The sequence below is a fragment of the Homalodisca vitripennis genome, chromosome 3 (assembly GCF_021130785.1).
Source record: "Homalodisca vitripennis isolate AUS2020 chromosome 3, UT_GWSS_2.1, whole genome shotgun sequence".
Classification (NCBI taxonomy): domain Eukaryota; kingdom Metazoa; phylum Arthropoda; class Insecta; order Hemiptera; family Cicadellidae; genus Homalodisca; species Homalodisca vitripennis.
Window position 1 is genome coordinate 163053841 of NC_060209.1, and position 18004 is coordinate 163071844.

General features: G+C 31.4%; 1 protein-coding gene and 1 long non-coding RNA gene across 2 annotated transcripts; both read right to left on the bottom strand.

The window, feature by feature from the left end:
- Positions 1-1352: 1352 nt before the first annotated feature.
- Positions 1353-8345, bottom strand: LOC124358431 (iron-sulfur clusters transporter ABCB7, mitochondrial-like). The gene is made up of 6 exons (XM_046810728.1): positions 8331-8345; positions 7433-7596; positions 3762-3891; positions 3030-3173; positions 2146-2277; positions 1353-1738 (listed from the first exon to the last, which is right to left on the bottom strand). Exons 1-6 carry the CDS (start codon positions 8343-8345, stop codon positions 1511-1513), a joined length of 813 nt encoding a protein of 270 aa, XP_046666684.1. The 3' UTR covers positions 1353-1510.
- A 432-nt stretch (positions 8346-8777) lies between these two features.
- LOC124357718 lies at positions 8778-17570 on the bottom strand. Its single transcript, XR_006921969.1, has 2 exons — positions 16662-17570; positions 8778-13701 (listed from the first exon to the last, which is right to left on the bottom strand). It is a non-coding gene; the product is annotated as an uncharacterized LOC124357718 (long non-coding RNA).
- Positions 17571-18004: the final 434 nt, after the last annotated feature.

The window sequence follows — 18004 nt, forward strand, 5'->3', positions numbered from 1 at the left end:
ATTATGGGGTCAATGACTCTGATGTGTTGGAAATGTGTCCAAATCAGTGCTTTAGTGGGCAGTAATGGATCAAGTTCAAATTAGTGCTTGGAACTGTTGCTCTTTCACTCAATTTCTTGTGGTAGTAAAATTATTTCTTGCAATGTCAATTTCATTCAAAGAATAATGGATAAACTTCAAATTAGTGCTTGCAAGTTTATCCATTATTCTTTGAACAAAATTGACATTGCAACAAATAATTTTACCGCTACAAGAAATTGAGTGAAAGAGCAGCAGTTAGGCAATGCAACTCTATGTAAAATGACTGTTTCCAACCTTCAGTTCGAACTATCCATCTCAATGTAGTTGAAAATAAAGTAAGATGTCACTGGCTAAGGATAAACTTTTTTCATATAAATAAATTACTGAAATATGAGAACTGTTCAAGAGAGAATACAATGAATTTAGAAATTATGTTTCTGAAATAAATATTAGTAATTCTCATCAAAGGCTAAAAACTAAATACATGTTTTGCATTCTGACAATCATTTTACATTTAAGGCATGAAAATGTTGTATTTGAAAGCAATAGTGTAAAGAGAAATGTACTTGCTGTTTTTAGAACAGCCTTTCAGGTTAACAAAGTTACAAATCAAGAATACTAATTTAAGTTAGCCAATTTATTAGATTAACTTTCCTTAAGTTGACCTACTGACTTAACATCCACTTCTGAGATTCATTAGTTATTCCAAATTTACTTTATCTCTAACAGCATATGCTCTCAAATATTATCTTGTTAATAAAGAATATTGTCAATTGTCATCCTAAACGATACTGAAACCCTCAAAATAAACGCTATAGTGTTTCTTTCAGCCAAATCATTTCAATATCTTGAACTGGTTCTGATACCCAAATTTTCTGTAATTTTTGGATAACTCAAACTTATTTACCAAGTCTGTGACATTTGAGTTGCATCGATACAGCCTTAACGTACTGTACATAGTTATGGATAATAAATAAATAGTCAATAAAACATTAAATGCGTTTTATTTTAAATGTTCAATTCATCATATACAGTAATCTAAATTTATACAAATATAACTATACATTTATACATGTATACAACTAGAATTTTACAAATCATATTATGTATCAGTAAATTATGGATTATGTGTCATGTGATTCGTGAAACTAAAAAGTCATGGTATAATATACTATGAAACACCATTTTTGATATAATTTAGATCAAATAAAAATAACTGAATAATTTGGTTTTACAAATATATGTATATTTTATTTTAATAATACTAATAATAAAATATAGAGCAAAATTATGGATTACAACTTGCATATTTATAAATTGTAAGGAATTAATTTTGTAATGATTTTAATAAGACTAAAACACACATCAAACAATTGGTAGAATTAAATGAAATAATTTGTTCAAACCTAATTAAAAGAAATGACTTTAAAGAAGAGACAAGAGATGCCCAGTAAAAGGACAGGAGGAAACAATATTTGTACGTGTACAACTAAATAGCGCTTGCGGCCCGAGCAGAAGAACCGTTATGCTGCATGTTCCACATGCGAGAGTACAGTGAGTGAGGATTGTTCAGCAACTGCTGATGGGAGCCTCTCTCCTGGAGTCGGCCATTCTGCAGCACCAAGATCTCATCAGCATCCATCACTGTAGAGAGTCGGTGAGCGATACAGATAGATGTGCGTCCCTCCGTTGCTCGTTGCAGAGCATCCAGGATGTTCTATCAGTCACAGAAAAACAGGTCAGTGACACCTTACTGTACTTTCTTACTTTATTGTATACAAGAGTACAAAGTTTGATATTAATTGGTTGAGATATATATATATATATATATATATATATATCTTCAGTAATATCAATAGGCATCAATACACTTGAAAATAGGTTAAAATTATAAAAAGATAAAAAATCAATCTTCATGTTTTTAATTTTTGGGTTCACAGAACCCTTTCTTCAGAAAACCACTTATTAAAAAAGACCAATAGAACTCAAACCAATGAATAATATAAAAAAAATCCTGTGTATGGATATTTAGTATGACATATGTGAATCAGAAAACCTAGATAACAGTAAAATTAATATAACAATTTTTGTTGATTTTACTCTCTAATACTTGTTAACACTTACGTGTTCAGTGATAGAATCAAGAGAAGAAGTAGCCTCGTCAAAGACTAGTACAGGAGCTCCCTTGAGTATTGCTCGGGCAATGGCTACTCTCTGTTTCTCCCCTCCAGACAGTTTTAGACCTCTCTCTCCAACCTGAAGAGCACAAAGCAGATGTTTTTGTATATACTTCAATAACATTAAGTCTGATCAATTCTAAAAAAATCCCAAATGGGAAGTAAGACAAAAATATGTTTAAACTAAGAAAAATAACATGTATACAGTGTTGTTGAAAATTATCGGATTGTTTTATACTTCTTTAAGAGCCAGCTGTAATGGCAGCTATCTTGATTGTAGCCCCAAATGAACAATGTTAATCTTCAAAAACTTTTACAACCTTATTTATAGTCATAGAATTATGGGATATCACTGATTTTAATGATACACATCCAAATGCTTTTTAGTTTTTTTTCTAATATTCTTGTTGGTTACTCAGAAAAACTGAAAAGCTGCTGGAAGCTGTAAGATTAATCTTATCTTTAAACTATAAGAACACAACAAGATGGAAGACATCTTCCATCATTTTCTAAGACCTAAAAATAATGTCGTAAAAGAGTTTGAAGTTTAACATTGTTCTTAAGAGGTAAAACAACGTTCATTTAACTACAGCTGGCTCTTAATGGTTTCACTAAGTGCTTTTGAAACTGAAGTGTGACCAAGGGGAATAGGTCATACATTTTTAGTACATCAGTAGTAGTTCCGGTTAGGTCAAATTAAGAATGTCTAAATTTATTTCTCCTACTTGAACACAGTACTCAAAACTTTTAATCAATTTAACTTCTAATAATATAATGGTGTTCTGTTCAATTTGAAATATAATAACACATATGAGTAACTGAACTTATTACCTGGGTATCATATCCTTGAGGCCATCTTGCGACAGAGTCGTGGAGGTCAGCCATTTTGGAGGCCTCAAATACTTCCTCCTTGCTCTTAGATAAGTCCCCATAGTGGAGGTTGTAAAAGATGGTCTCGTGAAATAACACGGAGTCCTGCCAGCCACAAACCAACATATTGACGTATTAGAATAAAATTTGGTAATATGTACAGAATATTCATGGTAATATTCACAATGGTGTTCAGGATTCAATTCTTTATAGCATAGTTATACTTCTTCAGATACAGATATGTTTGAACTATAACCTAATAAACCAGAGTTGTAACATATTCAGCTCTTAAAACAAGATAATAATGAGAAGTAGACAATTTATAATTCCTCAAAAGTAAATAATCAGTTTAAAAAAGTAAAATGTTTTTAGATGAACCTAATTTTAACAATAATGGTAATTTATTACAATAATTAGGTCCAAGATAAATGAATGACTAAACAATGTATTTAATTTTGGTATTCAAAAAGTTTGGTTGCAAATAAATTTTACTACAGGGTTGTCCAAATGATGACTAATATGTATTTTGAGAGAAAAACAAAAACACCTTGATGAAAAAAATGCTAAACCAATATTAAAATCAGAATTTCAGTAAACTAACCACCAAATAGTTACTTTGGTAACATACATTTGAATCCATTATTCATACCCATCAACGCTATGTTTAAGACTGAAGTAGGAAATTTAAATTACCTGTGGAACAATTGATATTGATTTCCGCAAACAGTCCAAGTCAATGTCCTTGATGTTGACACCTCCAATGAAAATATCCCCAGATGTAGGCTCAAAAAAGCGATAGAGCAACCGGATCATCGAAGACTTCCTATCAAATATCACTATTAAACATGCAATAAAAATTGAAAATTTTATATTACATCATACAATACATTAAATTACATATTTTTATTGGTGTAATATAGCATATGGATTACAATTTATTACTAAATTACAGCTTCTAGTCAATGAACAAAATGATAAAGGACCGATTTTCTTTATTAGTTATTAAGAATTTAATTATAGATCAATTAAAAACTTAATGAAAAGGACAAATTGGAGCCCCATTTCAATTTATTGTTTATTTTATTTAACATAAGTGACATTATAACAATGTTTTATTAACCCTATAAGTGGCAAGCGCCGTCACAGCCATCGCTTCACATTTAAAGCTGTTGCTCCGCAACCGTCCATTATTTTTAGGCCTAGTTTAAACTATTGTATTCTCCATGAAATTTCCTATCCATATCATATAGTATAGTGTGTATTCATGTTACTAATACTTGCTGGCTTAAATGAATCCAACAGTTTTCTTTTGACCTGGCGGCAGACGAGAGAACAACTGTCTACTTGTCTCGTCACTGTTTTGTTTGGCGACTTTGCGTACTGTTATTGTCAGTATATTATTGTTTATTGCGTTGTTTGTGTTACCGGTAAATGTTTAGGTTATTCGTTCATCATGGAAAATGTTGGTTCTAGTGATATTCTTGAATTATTGCAAGAGGATACTCTTAGTTCTGACGAGGAAAGTGATGTGCCCGCTGATGAAATACCGGATAATGTTTCATTGCGAGATTTTTCGTCAAGCAGTGAAGACGAAAACCAACTTAGTGATGAAGATTCAAGTGCATCTGACTCTGAAACCCCCCTTGTACATAGACTTCCACAACCCCTACAACCTCGTACTTGGATCCAAGTACTTTCACTCGAGCCAGACAGAAATATTGAAGCTGAGTTCAGCGTAAGAAACCCTGGAATCAAAGACTGTCCTGCCAGAAACTCTAGGCCTATATAATATTTTTCTATCCTTTTCTTTACCAACTACCTATGGAACCTGATAAAAAACTAAACTAACTTTTATGCTGCAAAAACTATGAGAGACAAAAGGAATTCTGGTGAGCTTAGACGATTTTCTAGGCTGAAAGAATGGGTTCACCTCACAGAAAGTGAAATAAAAACCTTTATAGCATTGATACTAAATATGGGACTAGTAAGGCAAAAAAATATAGTTGATTACTGGAGTACCAAAAGTAATAGATACCATCCATTTTTTCCCGAGAACATGACTCTGAGAAAATTTCAACTTATTAGCTCTACGTTTCATGTAAGCCGCTCTCAAAATGTACAACGTAGTGATCCAAATTTTGATCCATGGAATAAAATTAGGACATTTTATGATTATTTCAATTTAAAACTAAAAGAGCATTTTATACCTGGGCAAAATCTTGCAACAGACAAGTCCCTGATAGCTATGAAAAACATTTGTGTATTTATAATGTACATGCCGAATAAAAAACGTGCGCGGTATGGGATACAAAATTTGAGATGTGTGATAGCAACACAAATTATGTTTTGAATGTGGCATTGTACACTGGAAAAGACTTTTTAACACAAAATCCAGGCTCATTCACACAAAAAGTTGTGATTGACCAGTTAACTTCTTGTAACCTTCTAAATAAAGGTCATCATGTTTTTACAGATAATTACTACACTAAACTCCCACTGGCCCGTGAATTACTAAGTAAGAAAACATTTTTGACTAAATAAATAAAAATTCTAAAGAATTGTGTAAGAATATCATTGCTGCTCAGTTGGGGGAGCAAGAAAGTATTTACTATAGGCAAGGTGAAATTTTGCTTGTAAAATACAAACAAACAAAAATCTAGGAAACCTGTATATTTATTAACAACTGGCTGTCACGCTGAAGATAAATAAATTACCAGCAAAAGTGGACTGCAAGCAGTAAAACCAGTTATTATAAATAAATACAACTTAAAAATGGGCGCTGTGGACAGCAGTGACAAGAGTATCTATCACCTTTCTTGCGCAAAACAAAGCAAGAAGTATTGGAAAAATATATTTTTCAATATGGTTGACATCGTGATGTTCAATGCCTACATATTGTATTTCCAAAACTCAGACAAGCCTATGGCAAGAGATGATTTTGTAGATTCAGTGGTTCAAGAATTAGTAAGAAAGGAAACCATTCCTGACACTTTGGTTGCAGGTCCACACCAAGTAGGCCCTAGTAAAAAACATGCAATTGTTCATTTAGAAGGAAAAAAAAGAAAGGGTTTGCATAATTTGCGCAAAAGACCCTACAGTAAAAAGAAAGAAAATTGTATACTGGTGTGCCCAGGCTGCAACTGTGGCATTCATCCACTGTGCTATGACAAACTAAGCCACTATTATAGGCCCTACACTACTGGGAGGAAAAGACAAGTCCCTTCTAGTGACTCGGAGTAAAAAAACCAGTTTATACATAGATTTAGTTTTTCCCATCTAACTTTTTTGTTCTTGTAAATAGAAAAAAATGTATAGGAAGTAATTTGTTTAGAATAAAATTGTGTATATTCTGTGAATTGACATTATTTTGTAGCTCCAATAGTTTCAAAGTGACGGACAGTAGAACTCAAAAATTATTTTTTTTTAAGAAAATCTTTACACATCTACAATGATATTCATCTGAAAATAAAGGTAAGGAACCAAATATTATATTTATTCTTATTATATAGTTCATAAGGAAAACAAAAATATATAATGTTGCTAGGTTATCACTTAGACAATATTTTCTAAAAATAAGTTTAACGATCACAGCAATTTACCCGAAAACGGCCTGCCACTGAAACCACAAATGACCGCCACTTATAGGGTTAAAAAATAATGTGTAATAAAATTTCAAAATAATTGTTATTTGAAGTTTAAATAAAACTCACATAAATCAATAACAGTAATCAACTGATATCAGTATGAATCTTCTATTGACACTTTTAGTGTCAATATTTAATTGAATTATTGATCTTAATATTTAATACGAAAAATAGTACCATTCTAATGCACATACATGAATTATTTATTAAACAGCAATAGTAAAAAAAACTATACTATATTTTTTTATACAGCGATAATCGACTAACTATACTATGTTAACCCTTACAGTTCCAGAATCTCATGTAGAATGTAGGAAAATCTAGATATTGTCAAGAAACATGAGATATTGACACTCAAGGTGTTATATAGCGATAGTTGACTAACTATACTACGTGTTGTTAACTCTTACAGTGCCAGAATCTCATGAAGAGTAACACCTAGATAGTGTCAAGTAGTGTGAGATTTTGGCACTAAAGGTGTTAAAAATATCCATCCAGACCCAGAAATTTTGTCTGTTTACTTTATACTGTCAATAGTATATCAGAATTAACAACTATTTAATACCACTTCACTAAGATAACTCATAATTTCGTAAGTAATCTGCCGATTTCATTTCCTCTGATCCAAAATAAATTAAATTAGAGATATAAAACTGTATTCTAGACAATAAATTGTGAAGTTGTAATAATTTCGGTGAGGAGAACAGGAATCTGACTCACCCAGATCCAGAACCTCCTACAATTGCTATCTTCTTTCCTGCAGGTATAGTCAGAGAAAGATTGTCAAAGATGGGCTTGCCAGACACATAGCTGAAATTGACATTCCGGAACTCAATTGTGGAATTGTCTCTTGTGATAGGAATATGCTGGGCACCTTCCTTGCTCTGTAAATAGAAAAGTATCCACTTTTAAAGATGCAATCAAGCTGGAAGCTCTTAACATAATTACTATTAATACGTCCCCCACCCCCCCCCCCCCCCACCCCCCCCCCCCCCCACCCCCCCCCCCCCCCACCCCCCCCCCCCCCCACCCCCCCCCCCCCCCACCCCCCCCCCCCCCAATCATTAGAATATCAAATTTTGTTTTTTTTTTTGCAATATTATACCCTGACTTTCACAGTAATACCAGGTGAGTAAGAATACATGGAATGTATTTTTCAATCTCATCATTTTGTGTATGATTTATTGCCTTGGCGATTGTTTGATTGTTTACATTATTGTTACAACAAATTATTTCATTTTGTAGTATTATTTTGTGGAATGGTATAGAAATGTTTTAGAAAGTATTTAACTTTCTTAGATTTTGTATTAATAAAGCAGATAGTTATAGTTTTAATTTTTCAAAATTGATAAATTTTTGATATTAAAAAAAATTTTCCCACATGTCATGGTTAATTTATTATTGTTGGTGTAAACAATAATGTTTTACAACCAAAGTGACAAAAGTTGTTACATGTTACTGGAGTTAATAGATTTTCACAGAAATGCTCTATTCCAAGTTGTTAATTATAAAAATAAGCAGTTTATAAAATAAGAACAAGAAAGCATAACATTTTTAAACTGGATAAGATTTAAAAAAATTTTGTATATTTTGGAATTTTTTAAATGGACTTTTGTACCAATTGTGAAACCATGATCATCTAAAATAAAGAAAAATATTTTAACATAATAAAAAAATGATTGAAAATATTGTTTTATTATAATATTAAAAAATAAACTTAAATATTATGATACATGTATTAAGAATGTTCTAAAATACCTTTTCAAAATCAGGGTACCTCAATTGGTGGTTATCTGGTTAAAAGAAATTTAAACTTCATAATGTAAATGAAAAAAAAAAACTGGTACAGATAATACAGATGATAAATTTAATAAAATTCATCCATTTGTCCTGATCTCTAGTGATATGTCTTGATTAAATGGACAGTCATATACACATACACATGCAACTTTTTAAAGGGCTCCCCATATTACTTGGCAGTAAAATGAACATTTCCACCAAGTACTAAATATGTATATTTTTCGCTGTCAGTATGCTTTCTTTAAGATAAAATATCAAATAATCATTAGATAACAAAGTTGTTTTTAATTTAAGACAATAATATATTTCACAATTTACCAAAATATTTCACAAAACATTTTAGTGTTTCTTAGATGTGGGATATAACTTCCTAAATAAACTTATATCTTTTGTTTTGTTTCTAGAAGCAGGTTTAGAATGTCTTCCAACAGAGTATTTTTTGTTTTCATTTGTATTTTTTGTAGGTTTTCCACTAGATTGAAGAATACTGGGACACTTTTTTTCTGGTATTATTTGTTCTGAACGCAATTGTTTTACCTTTCTGTTTGGATAATCGAAGCTCATTGTTTCGTGTGTGATTGTTGATCATAGTAGCCTTTTTTCTGATTATTTGTAAAAGCAACTGCTAAAACTTGAACACTTTCGAATATCAACATTGCTTTTTATAACCAACATCGCCAATGTTTTCTCTTCTTGGGAATCATTTTCATTTCCGGAATAACTCATCACAGTCACCTTATTTTTATCAAAAATATCATTACAACTCTTCGATTTGTAAGCTATAAGATTTTTTCTATGTTTTGAATATTCTTTTTCTACTGTCTTACCAGTTTGTAAAATGTTATCTTGAAATTTAAATTCATTTTTGTATGAAGACTCATAAAGAGTTTTGATTTTCTTATCCTGTAAATTTTTATCTCTTTGGCTACTGTTTTTTATTTGATTTGTTTTTGAAATGTTTTTCTCATTTAGTTTCAAATTCTTTTTGTCCAAAGTATTATCGTTCTCTTCATTATGTGGCCTTGATGACCGTTTATTTTCTATTTTATTGAGAACAATATTTAACTGGACTTCCTAGAAAGGACACCAAGGTACATTCTTTATTGGAGGGGTTATTCTTTTTCATGGAACTTGTATTTTTTCTACCAGTGTTTTTTTGTTTATTTTTATCTGACATATCATTGTCATTGTTTGATTCTGGGTTAAATCTGCATTCTCTTGGGGTTTTCTCTCTAAGTTGGTTTTTTGTTTCGTTACAGAGTTTAACCTTCTTCAAATTTATTTTCTGCAATTATACTTTTATTGAAATCCTGCATGTTTTCATTGTCTCTGTTGTTAAATCTTACTCTGTGCGTTGAATGTATACCAGAGCATAAACAATTGTTTCTGGTGAGCATCCCGAACTTCAACATTACTTTCTAGGGCAATTGTTGAATCTACTCTAATTGTCTGAAGGAAATCTAAATGGAGAATCTATATATTTCTTTTTGTTTTTGGTCCTTAAAATGTTTTTCTTCTTCTTGGCAACAACAATTTTTAACAGATTTGTTATATTTCTCTATTTTATTCTTATCCAACTTTGTAGTTTTATATAAGCTAAAGTTTCTGCATTGTTATTCTTGTCCTCCGGGAACAATGTTTCAACATTCGGGTGTACTGTTCTGTTCTCTAACTCATCTTTTACTCTTTCTGCTACTTTAATTTCATAATGTTTGTCTTCTTTGTTTAAGATATTGATTGATAACTGAGGTTTCAAGGAAGATGGCACACTGCTATCATTTTGAAGTTTTTCATTTATTCCACTACTGCTTTTAAAGTCTGATGGTTCAAAGCATAGTTCAAATTGATCCCTGTTTTTAAAAACACTTTGGTATTGCTTATTTTTACTAGGGACATGTGATTCATTTTTATTGTATTTTTTTAGAATTGCACTGCTTTTTAATATCATCATACTTTTCAGTAATGTGTTTTCCTATTTGTTTGTTACTCAATGGATTTTTTAACATTATTTTTGGTTTCATCACAGGTTGTTGTTTCTGTGGTATATTTACTATCAGGGAGAACTTGGGAATTCAGTGAAAGATGTGTCAGGTCCAAGTCTTCTGCATATTAATAAGACTGGTTGGTATTGCAGGTGTTACTTTCTTGTGGTGGGTCAATCTGAAATTTCAAAAATCTCATTACATAAATTGTTCAGATATTGATTATTTTTTAAACCTGTATTTGAAGGATTAGTTGAAAAAGTAGTAATTCCCATTTTTAGTATTAGGATCACTTTCATTAGACAGAATTAGTTTTCCAACGTAATTGTTTTTTATTTAAATGTTTCTCTTCTATATTAAGTCCAAGATATTTTTTGTACAGGTAATTATGATCAAAACATTTTGGAACAGTTATTTTGTAGCAAAAGTTTATTGTGGAATGGAACATTTTCATTGCCACTTGACTTATTATCCATTAAAGAATGTCCAAAAAACCCATTTCTGTGTTTTTCCAAATGTGTATTGTCTTTCACAAACTCGTTTTCTTTATTCTGAAGTTTATAATGTGGAATCTGTAAATATTCAGTTTGTTTATTCTCTAAGAATGTGCTTTCAGTTACATGGTTTGTTTTTTCTTCCATCTTTAATTGGTACTGATACAAGTTACTACGGGAATAGTTGTTGTTACAGTTCTCATAGTTCAGATCTTCCTGCACTACATTGTTATGATATATAATTGTCTTAAGTAATTCCTTTTCAATAGGATTCTGATTGATGGTCACATTATTGATAATTACACTCGCCTGAGAGGGGCTTTGAATTAGTGTGTGTCCTTTTTGGTAAATGCTGAAGTACACTTTCCACTTGAAGCCAAATATCAGAATTTTTGTTGTTTAATATACAGGGTTTAGGATCCCATTTAGTATCAAGAGAGTCACTATTTAAATTTCCTGCTTTCCAATCTTGATAAGTTTCGTCTAAAGCAATGGGTTCACATGGATCCTCCATCGAGTGTTCTATTGTGTTTTCATTACTTAGTTGCTCTTTCGAGATTGATTCCCCAGTCTTGTAAGACCATCGGAATCCACTGTCCGTTATACAGTGGACCACCTCGATAGTCTGAGTTGGGTCGACCAAAATTATCAAATCTCAGTAAGGGTCGACCGTGGATGTTGACTAATAGTTTACCAAATGAATCTGTCAGTGGGCGCCCGTACTTATCAAACAAATGTAGAGGTCTTTTGAAGTTATCAGTGAGTTTGATTATGATACTGTTAGTTTTGGGTTTTTGGGTTGGATCAAAGTTGACATCTTTTGGGGAATTACCTGCAGCATCAAATACTATGGCATCATTTTTTGGGATTCCAGTTGAGTCAAGGTGAACGACACTCTTGCCATAGGGATCCTTCAGCACATTTCCTCCAGAGTCTGTGAGAGGATATCCGTTGAGATCAAACAGCCTGAAGGGTCCACCAGAGCTAGTTTAGAGTGTGAATATTAGTCATCTAGGTCATTTCTTTGCAATGGCTCTGGTCCAATGTTGGTATAATATCTTCCTGAACATTCTGTGATGGTTGATGCGGGTTGAATGGACCAACTTTAGATGTAAATATAGATATGAAAGAATTCCAGTTGTTTTTATTATTGTAATTATGTTTACACTTGTAAAAGTTCAAATTTTTCTTGGTCGTGATTTTTGTTTTTTACAACAAAAGAATCAACACAATCAGTATAATGCACAGCTAGCTTTTCTTTTTCCATAGCTTTTCTGCCTTTAGCCACTCCCTTTTTGTTCAAAGACACAGCTTGAGTATTTTTTAATTTCTTATTCTCGTGTCCTTTTCTTCCCTATCCCCTTTAATTTGGCTTTATCTATGTCAAATACTACTAATGACTGGTTTAGGAGTGAGTAGCTTGAATTATAATCATCCTTAAACGTATCAGAGTTTTCTAAAACAATTAAATCACCATCATAAATCTTGTTTTTTGTTCATAACTCTTCTTCAAATGAAGAGAGAAATAATTGTTTTCTGAACTGTTGGTGGAAGAAGTAGAATTATTACTTAATATAGAATTGGTGTCTATTCTGTTGTCTTTCTTTGGACACATGAATGTATTCTGCTGCAACAGGGCCACATACAGAAAGCACTTTCCTCTGCTGGACATGAACCAGAGTATGAATCGTTGTTCAATTCTCTGGTTCTGAAAAGTTCAATCAATGATTTTTTATCATAAATCACTTCACTTAAGGAAGGTGGTGGACAAGGATATTCCTTACCTATGTTACAGCTGTATGAATCAGAAAACAGTTTGTTAGTTTTGTCACATTGCTCAGTAATGTTTCTATTGTCCGTTTGATTTTTCAGGATCTTCTTTTTCCCATCAGTGACTTTTTGAATTGTAAATAAACTTATTTGTTTGTTTTTCATTCATAGTTAACATACTATTTTCCCTTGAAACTTGAGTTCACAAATTTTGGTTTTAATAATGACATTTCACTATTATCTATTTGTAGTGGTGTTGCATCAAAAAATATCGTCATCAATTTCTTTTGACTTTATTGTGTTGAATAGTGTAGTTATTTTTTCCTCAAAATTAAAGGATTGTGATGTAATTGTGCATTGAATTAAGATTTCTGTTGAATAAGTCTCCCTCAACATAGCTATTTGTTACTGGATGTTTTACATCCGTCTTCTTCCAATAGTTTATTTCTGAGTCAGATGCAACCTCAGCTTGTTCAGTAACATTGACATCCTCATCATTCAATCTATTTTGAGTATTTGTTTGATTTGATTCTTCATTATTTAATGAATCCACACTGTAAATTTTAAGTGGTGTGTGGCTTTGAGGAGATCCTATTTTTGAATGTAGGAATAGAGGTGTGGGGTCTAAAAAAAGAAAATCTGAAGGATAAATAACTGATTGCATTATAAAGTCGCCATATGCTTCCTCCAGAGACTTGTTATTATACCAATCATTCCAGGTTTCCCCTTTGGTAGGGGAGTGATTTTCTTCCGCTTGTTCAGAATCAAAGGAAAATAAAGTTGAAGGAGGATTATATATTTTATTTCCAAGAGGAGCTTTCATGCAACATTCACTAGCTAGTCTATAATTATTTGGCATATTGACTGTGTTCATATCAATTATTTTGAATGCATTACTCTCCTCAGTTTGAGTAGGGGAATCAATCACTTCGTTATTATTTTTCTGAAACAAATTAAAGCTGTATTTAATAAATTGTAACATTTTTCCTATTTGTAAAGTTTGAACCTGAAGTCTGGCCATACAGAAATGGATTCATGAATTCTTTTAAAAATGCACCTACTGCTCCTGGTTTATTCTTAATACATAAATGTGCAAAAATAAGTTAAAAAATAGTTATATAAACAGCATTTGTGTTGTTCTTTCAGGAAATATATGTTAGTATTTAATTGTTTTGTAAGCCTTCACACTCAAAGACAGTGACAGTCAAGAATCTAGTTATTGTTTAAAACAGTGATTATTCTGTTGCAAATGTTTAAATCTTGCATGTAATCTTTTCATGCTTATTTTATTTAAACATTTTACAATTTAATACTAATTGTTTATATTAATGTCTGGAAGCAAGTTCGGGCCTTTTATAATTCAGTTTTCCACAAAACATTATATTCCACTCTATAAATTTTTAAGTATTTATACAAGCGTAATGACTTATTACAATATTTCCTTCATTCAGAGGCATATTAATTCTGTTGATAAAAAAAGAAATACAATTCAAAATATGAATAATGAATAATAATGAGTGTATACAAAGTTGGGTTGATTCATAGGCGGTTTTTTTTAAACAACTTTTAATTTATGAAAAGGAATAGGAAATTGGGAATTGTACACTAGTAAATAAATGAATGAAAGATGAGACCGTGAACATTACTGCCACGAAATGGTGATACCGTGAAAGTTGATGTCACAAACCTGTCTAAAACTGACTTAAAGTTAATTAGTCTTAAAACCCGAAATATTTATTAAAATTAAATAGAAGAGAAACTGCTACAATTTTTAAATCTTTGAAGTAAAAGAAATAATCCATATAAGTAAAGGAATATATAAATTTAAATATATACATGTATAATTTTATCTACATTTTATTCTAAGTAACTGTATTAAAAAAGTTTTTTGATTTTCTTTTTCTTTTAAAGTTTATAGTAGGAATCACATTTTTAGTTGTTTCATTTTTGCTGTGAGAATAATTTTTTAGTTTTTTTTAAGAATAATTTTAAGGTTTGATGAATATTTTTCTTTGGTAAATATACTAAACACAAATAATTGAGTAACTGTAAAGTTATTTTATTTGTAATAAACTTTAATCTCTTTTCTTCTGAGCACTTGTAATACTAATTTTGGGTTTACGATCTTTGTTTATTAATATTATTTCCACTGCATATAAAATAAAATTAGTATCTGTCAGCAAGATTAGTTTAATAACAGGCAGTATATCATTGAAAGATTTTGTTTTTACATATTGGCAAGAAGTTGGAAAGTGTAGGTCTTCATACTCTACTCTATGTGCTGTCAGTACGTCCCAATAGCACACATATCTACCCACTCTTCCTTCTAATGAAGGTAACTGAATGTAACTAAATAAGTTGTGTATGCTCAGCTTAACACAAGCAAGACTCAGTGAGATTAGCTTTGTTTGTAAAACTATTTATTTAGTTACGATAGAGCTGAGAACGGAGACATCAAGTGCAGCGCAAAGGAAGAGAGGAATTAATTGAGGGGCTAGAGGGATAAAGCCGGGCAAGGGGAGTGCCTGTGGTGGGGGAAGGGCGAGTGCACTTCTGCTCATGTATCCATGAGCATCGTGGCAGGAAGCAGACTGAAAATCCTAAGTATCTTTTTAAGAATCAACGCAGATTCCATACTAATATGTTTTTTTACAATTTAAAAACTCAAAATCTTAAATATCATTCTCTTAGAGGGAGTTACATATTTTTAATTCCAAAATATATCAAATTAATATTTTCCCCAAAACATTTTAAACATAGTGGAAAAATTAACTCATGTTTTCCAAAATAAAAAAATATGTCAATACCTCCGATCATATTACTTCATTGAACTTACTGTAAAAATTAGAAATCCTTATCATCAGAACATTTTCCATTGGGCCTGTTTATAAAAAGACCCAACATGACTACTTCAAATATCCATAATTTCTTGTGAAGTGAAATTTTGGTGTTCTTTTTCTGTCTTCAAGAAGAGTGTCTTGAAGGATTGTGACTATTAAATTTAAAAAATTTTATTCAACCCAAAAGTGGATTGCACCACCCTAACACGTTGTTTGTGGCAGATGCCTCATGGTGTAGAGGCTGAGACTTCATATCGATGTCACTCAGTGTAGGGCTGCAGTGAAGATGTTAATGGGTTGAGAGGCAACCTTGTGGATAGAAGCTAGTAACTCCTAGTAAAATATCAGATCTCTTCTATACTCAAATTTTTGAGAGAATCTAATAGTTTTAGAAAATAAAAATGTCAAAGGCATACATGTAATGCTACACCAGCTAACTTCACTACAAAAGAACAGCAGATATTATCACATGAGAAGTATTTTTCATAATTTCATTTCATATCAACTGCAAAATAAGCATAAACTGCTGTTTTTTTTACACTGTTCTCTCAATAAAATAAAAATTATTAATAATGTCATAAAAACCTTGAAGCCATATGTTTCTCTTTTCATAAATACAATTTCTTCCAATTTGACTATTCTAGTTTTTTATTATAAAACAAATATTTTTAGTTGCACATGCATACTTTTATGTATTTTTTTCAATTTATTTCATTCAAAAGATGCCATAAACATATGTTCCTTTCTTTAACCTTTCTAGTTAATTCTATGATTCTTAAAAATAAAAATTATATGTCATATTTTGTGCATACTTAAATATAAGAATTTGTATGAAAATTTTACTAAGTTACCTTGTAAACCTTAAAAAAACAGTAGGGCCCTACATACTTTAGAATTTCTGATAGATGCTGAAGAAAATATAGCGTTAAAAGTTTTGAATAAGTTTACATCTTAATGTTTACAACAGAAGTTGAAAATTATTGAAAATAATTGGTGTAGTTGTAAGAAATATTCAGTTAGTAAATCCAGACATATAAAAATGTTTAATATTTTTTTAACTTACCTTTGGCTCAGTTTTTAGTTTTAATTGTATTGCACCTCTATCATGTTGTACTTTAAATAGTGTTCAATGTCCCAGCTTTACTTTGGTAATTTCTCTAAAGGCAGCCATTAAAACAGTGTTTCAATTCACTGATCTTGGTTTCCACAAGTTTCTTTATTCAGTGATGTTTGTTTTGACATCTTTTGTGGCTTGCTAAAATTAACATTTTGTCAGTGATTGTGCCAACTCAGAAAGGGACACATACAAGTTCTTGACTTCCAATAAATCTTTTACTAATATACCTGAAGTGAGTTTTTGTTGATGATTTTTTATTTGGCAAGTTGAGAATAAAATGTCCTCCATGAGTTCTAAAAAAAAACTGTAAAATAATTGTGCAAAGATTCAAAACTCAGAGGTGTTTGAAAGTAACTTTCTTGTTTCTTCCAAATATTTATCTATACTCATGAGATTTGAATACTCACAAATTCCATTGTGGCTAAATGAGTTTTTTTACATTGGGCAAAGCAATGTTCAGCATCGTAAGTTTTACCTTCAACTGTTTTGGTTACCAAGGAATCCATGATAATGTTCATGTGTGTTTTGCTTTTTACATTGATTTTTCATCAGTATGGGAGGATGATTTTTCACTCATGTTAATTATGTCTAATAATTTCTGATCTACCACTGCCAAACATTTTGATTCAAGCTTGTAAACACTCTGTTATTTTTCCATAATGTTTTTGGATGAGTAAATTTTGAATCCAAAATAAATTATGTATTATTAGAAAACTTGGAACAGAATTGCTCATTCAATTTGGATGCTTCATTTTAATAACAACTCTGAACTGTTTCAAATTATTTTGTGGAGTCAAAGTAGTTTTCACTGTAATTTTGAAATATAAAATTCAATCCATTAAATCCAAATGAATCAGGAAAAAGGGTTAATTTTTAACACAAGTCAGCTGTTTGATAAACAAATATTATTTTGGTATGTTGCTTTTGAGGGAGTGAGTTGTATTTTTGAGTGTAGCCAAGCAATAACTACAACTAAGTATAAATTCCATCACATAATGAAAATCAATTTCAAATTTTTGTCAAATGTAAAATTATTTATATTTAGGAAACTAAAACTAAAATTTTATTTGGTCCGGTTATTTCAATAACGGCTGTCTCTAAATAATTTATACTTGCTTTATTATTTGATGATGAGCATACTTAAAATAACTGTTAACTTTGTATTATTCGTTTAACTATAATCAACCCCCCCCCCACCCCCCCCCCCCCCCACCCCCCCCCCCCCCCACCCCCCCCCCCCCCCACCCCCCCCCCCCCCCACCCCCCCCCCCCCCCACCCCCCCCCATCT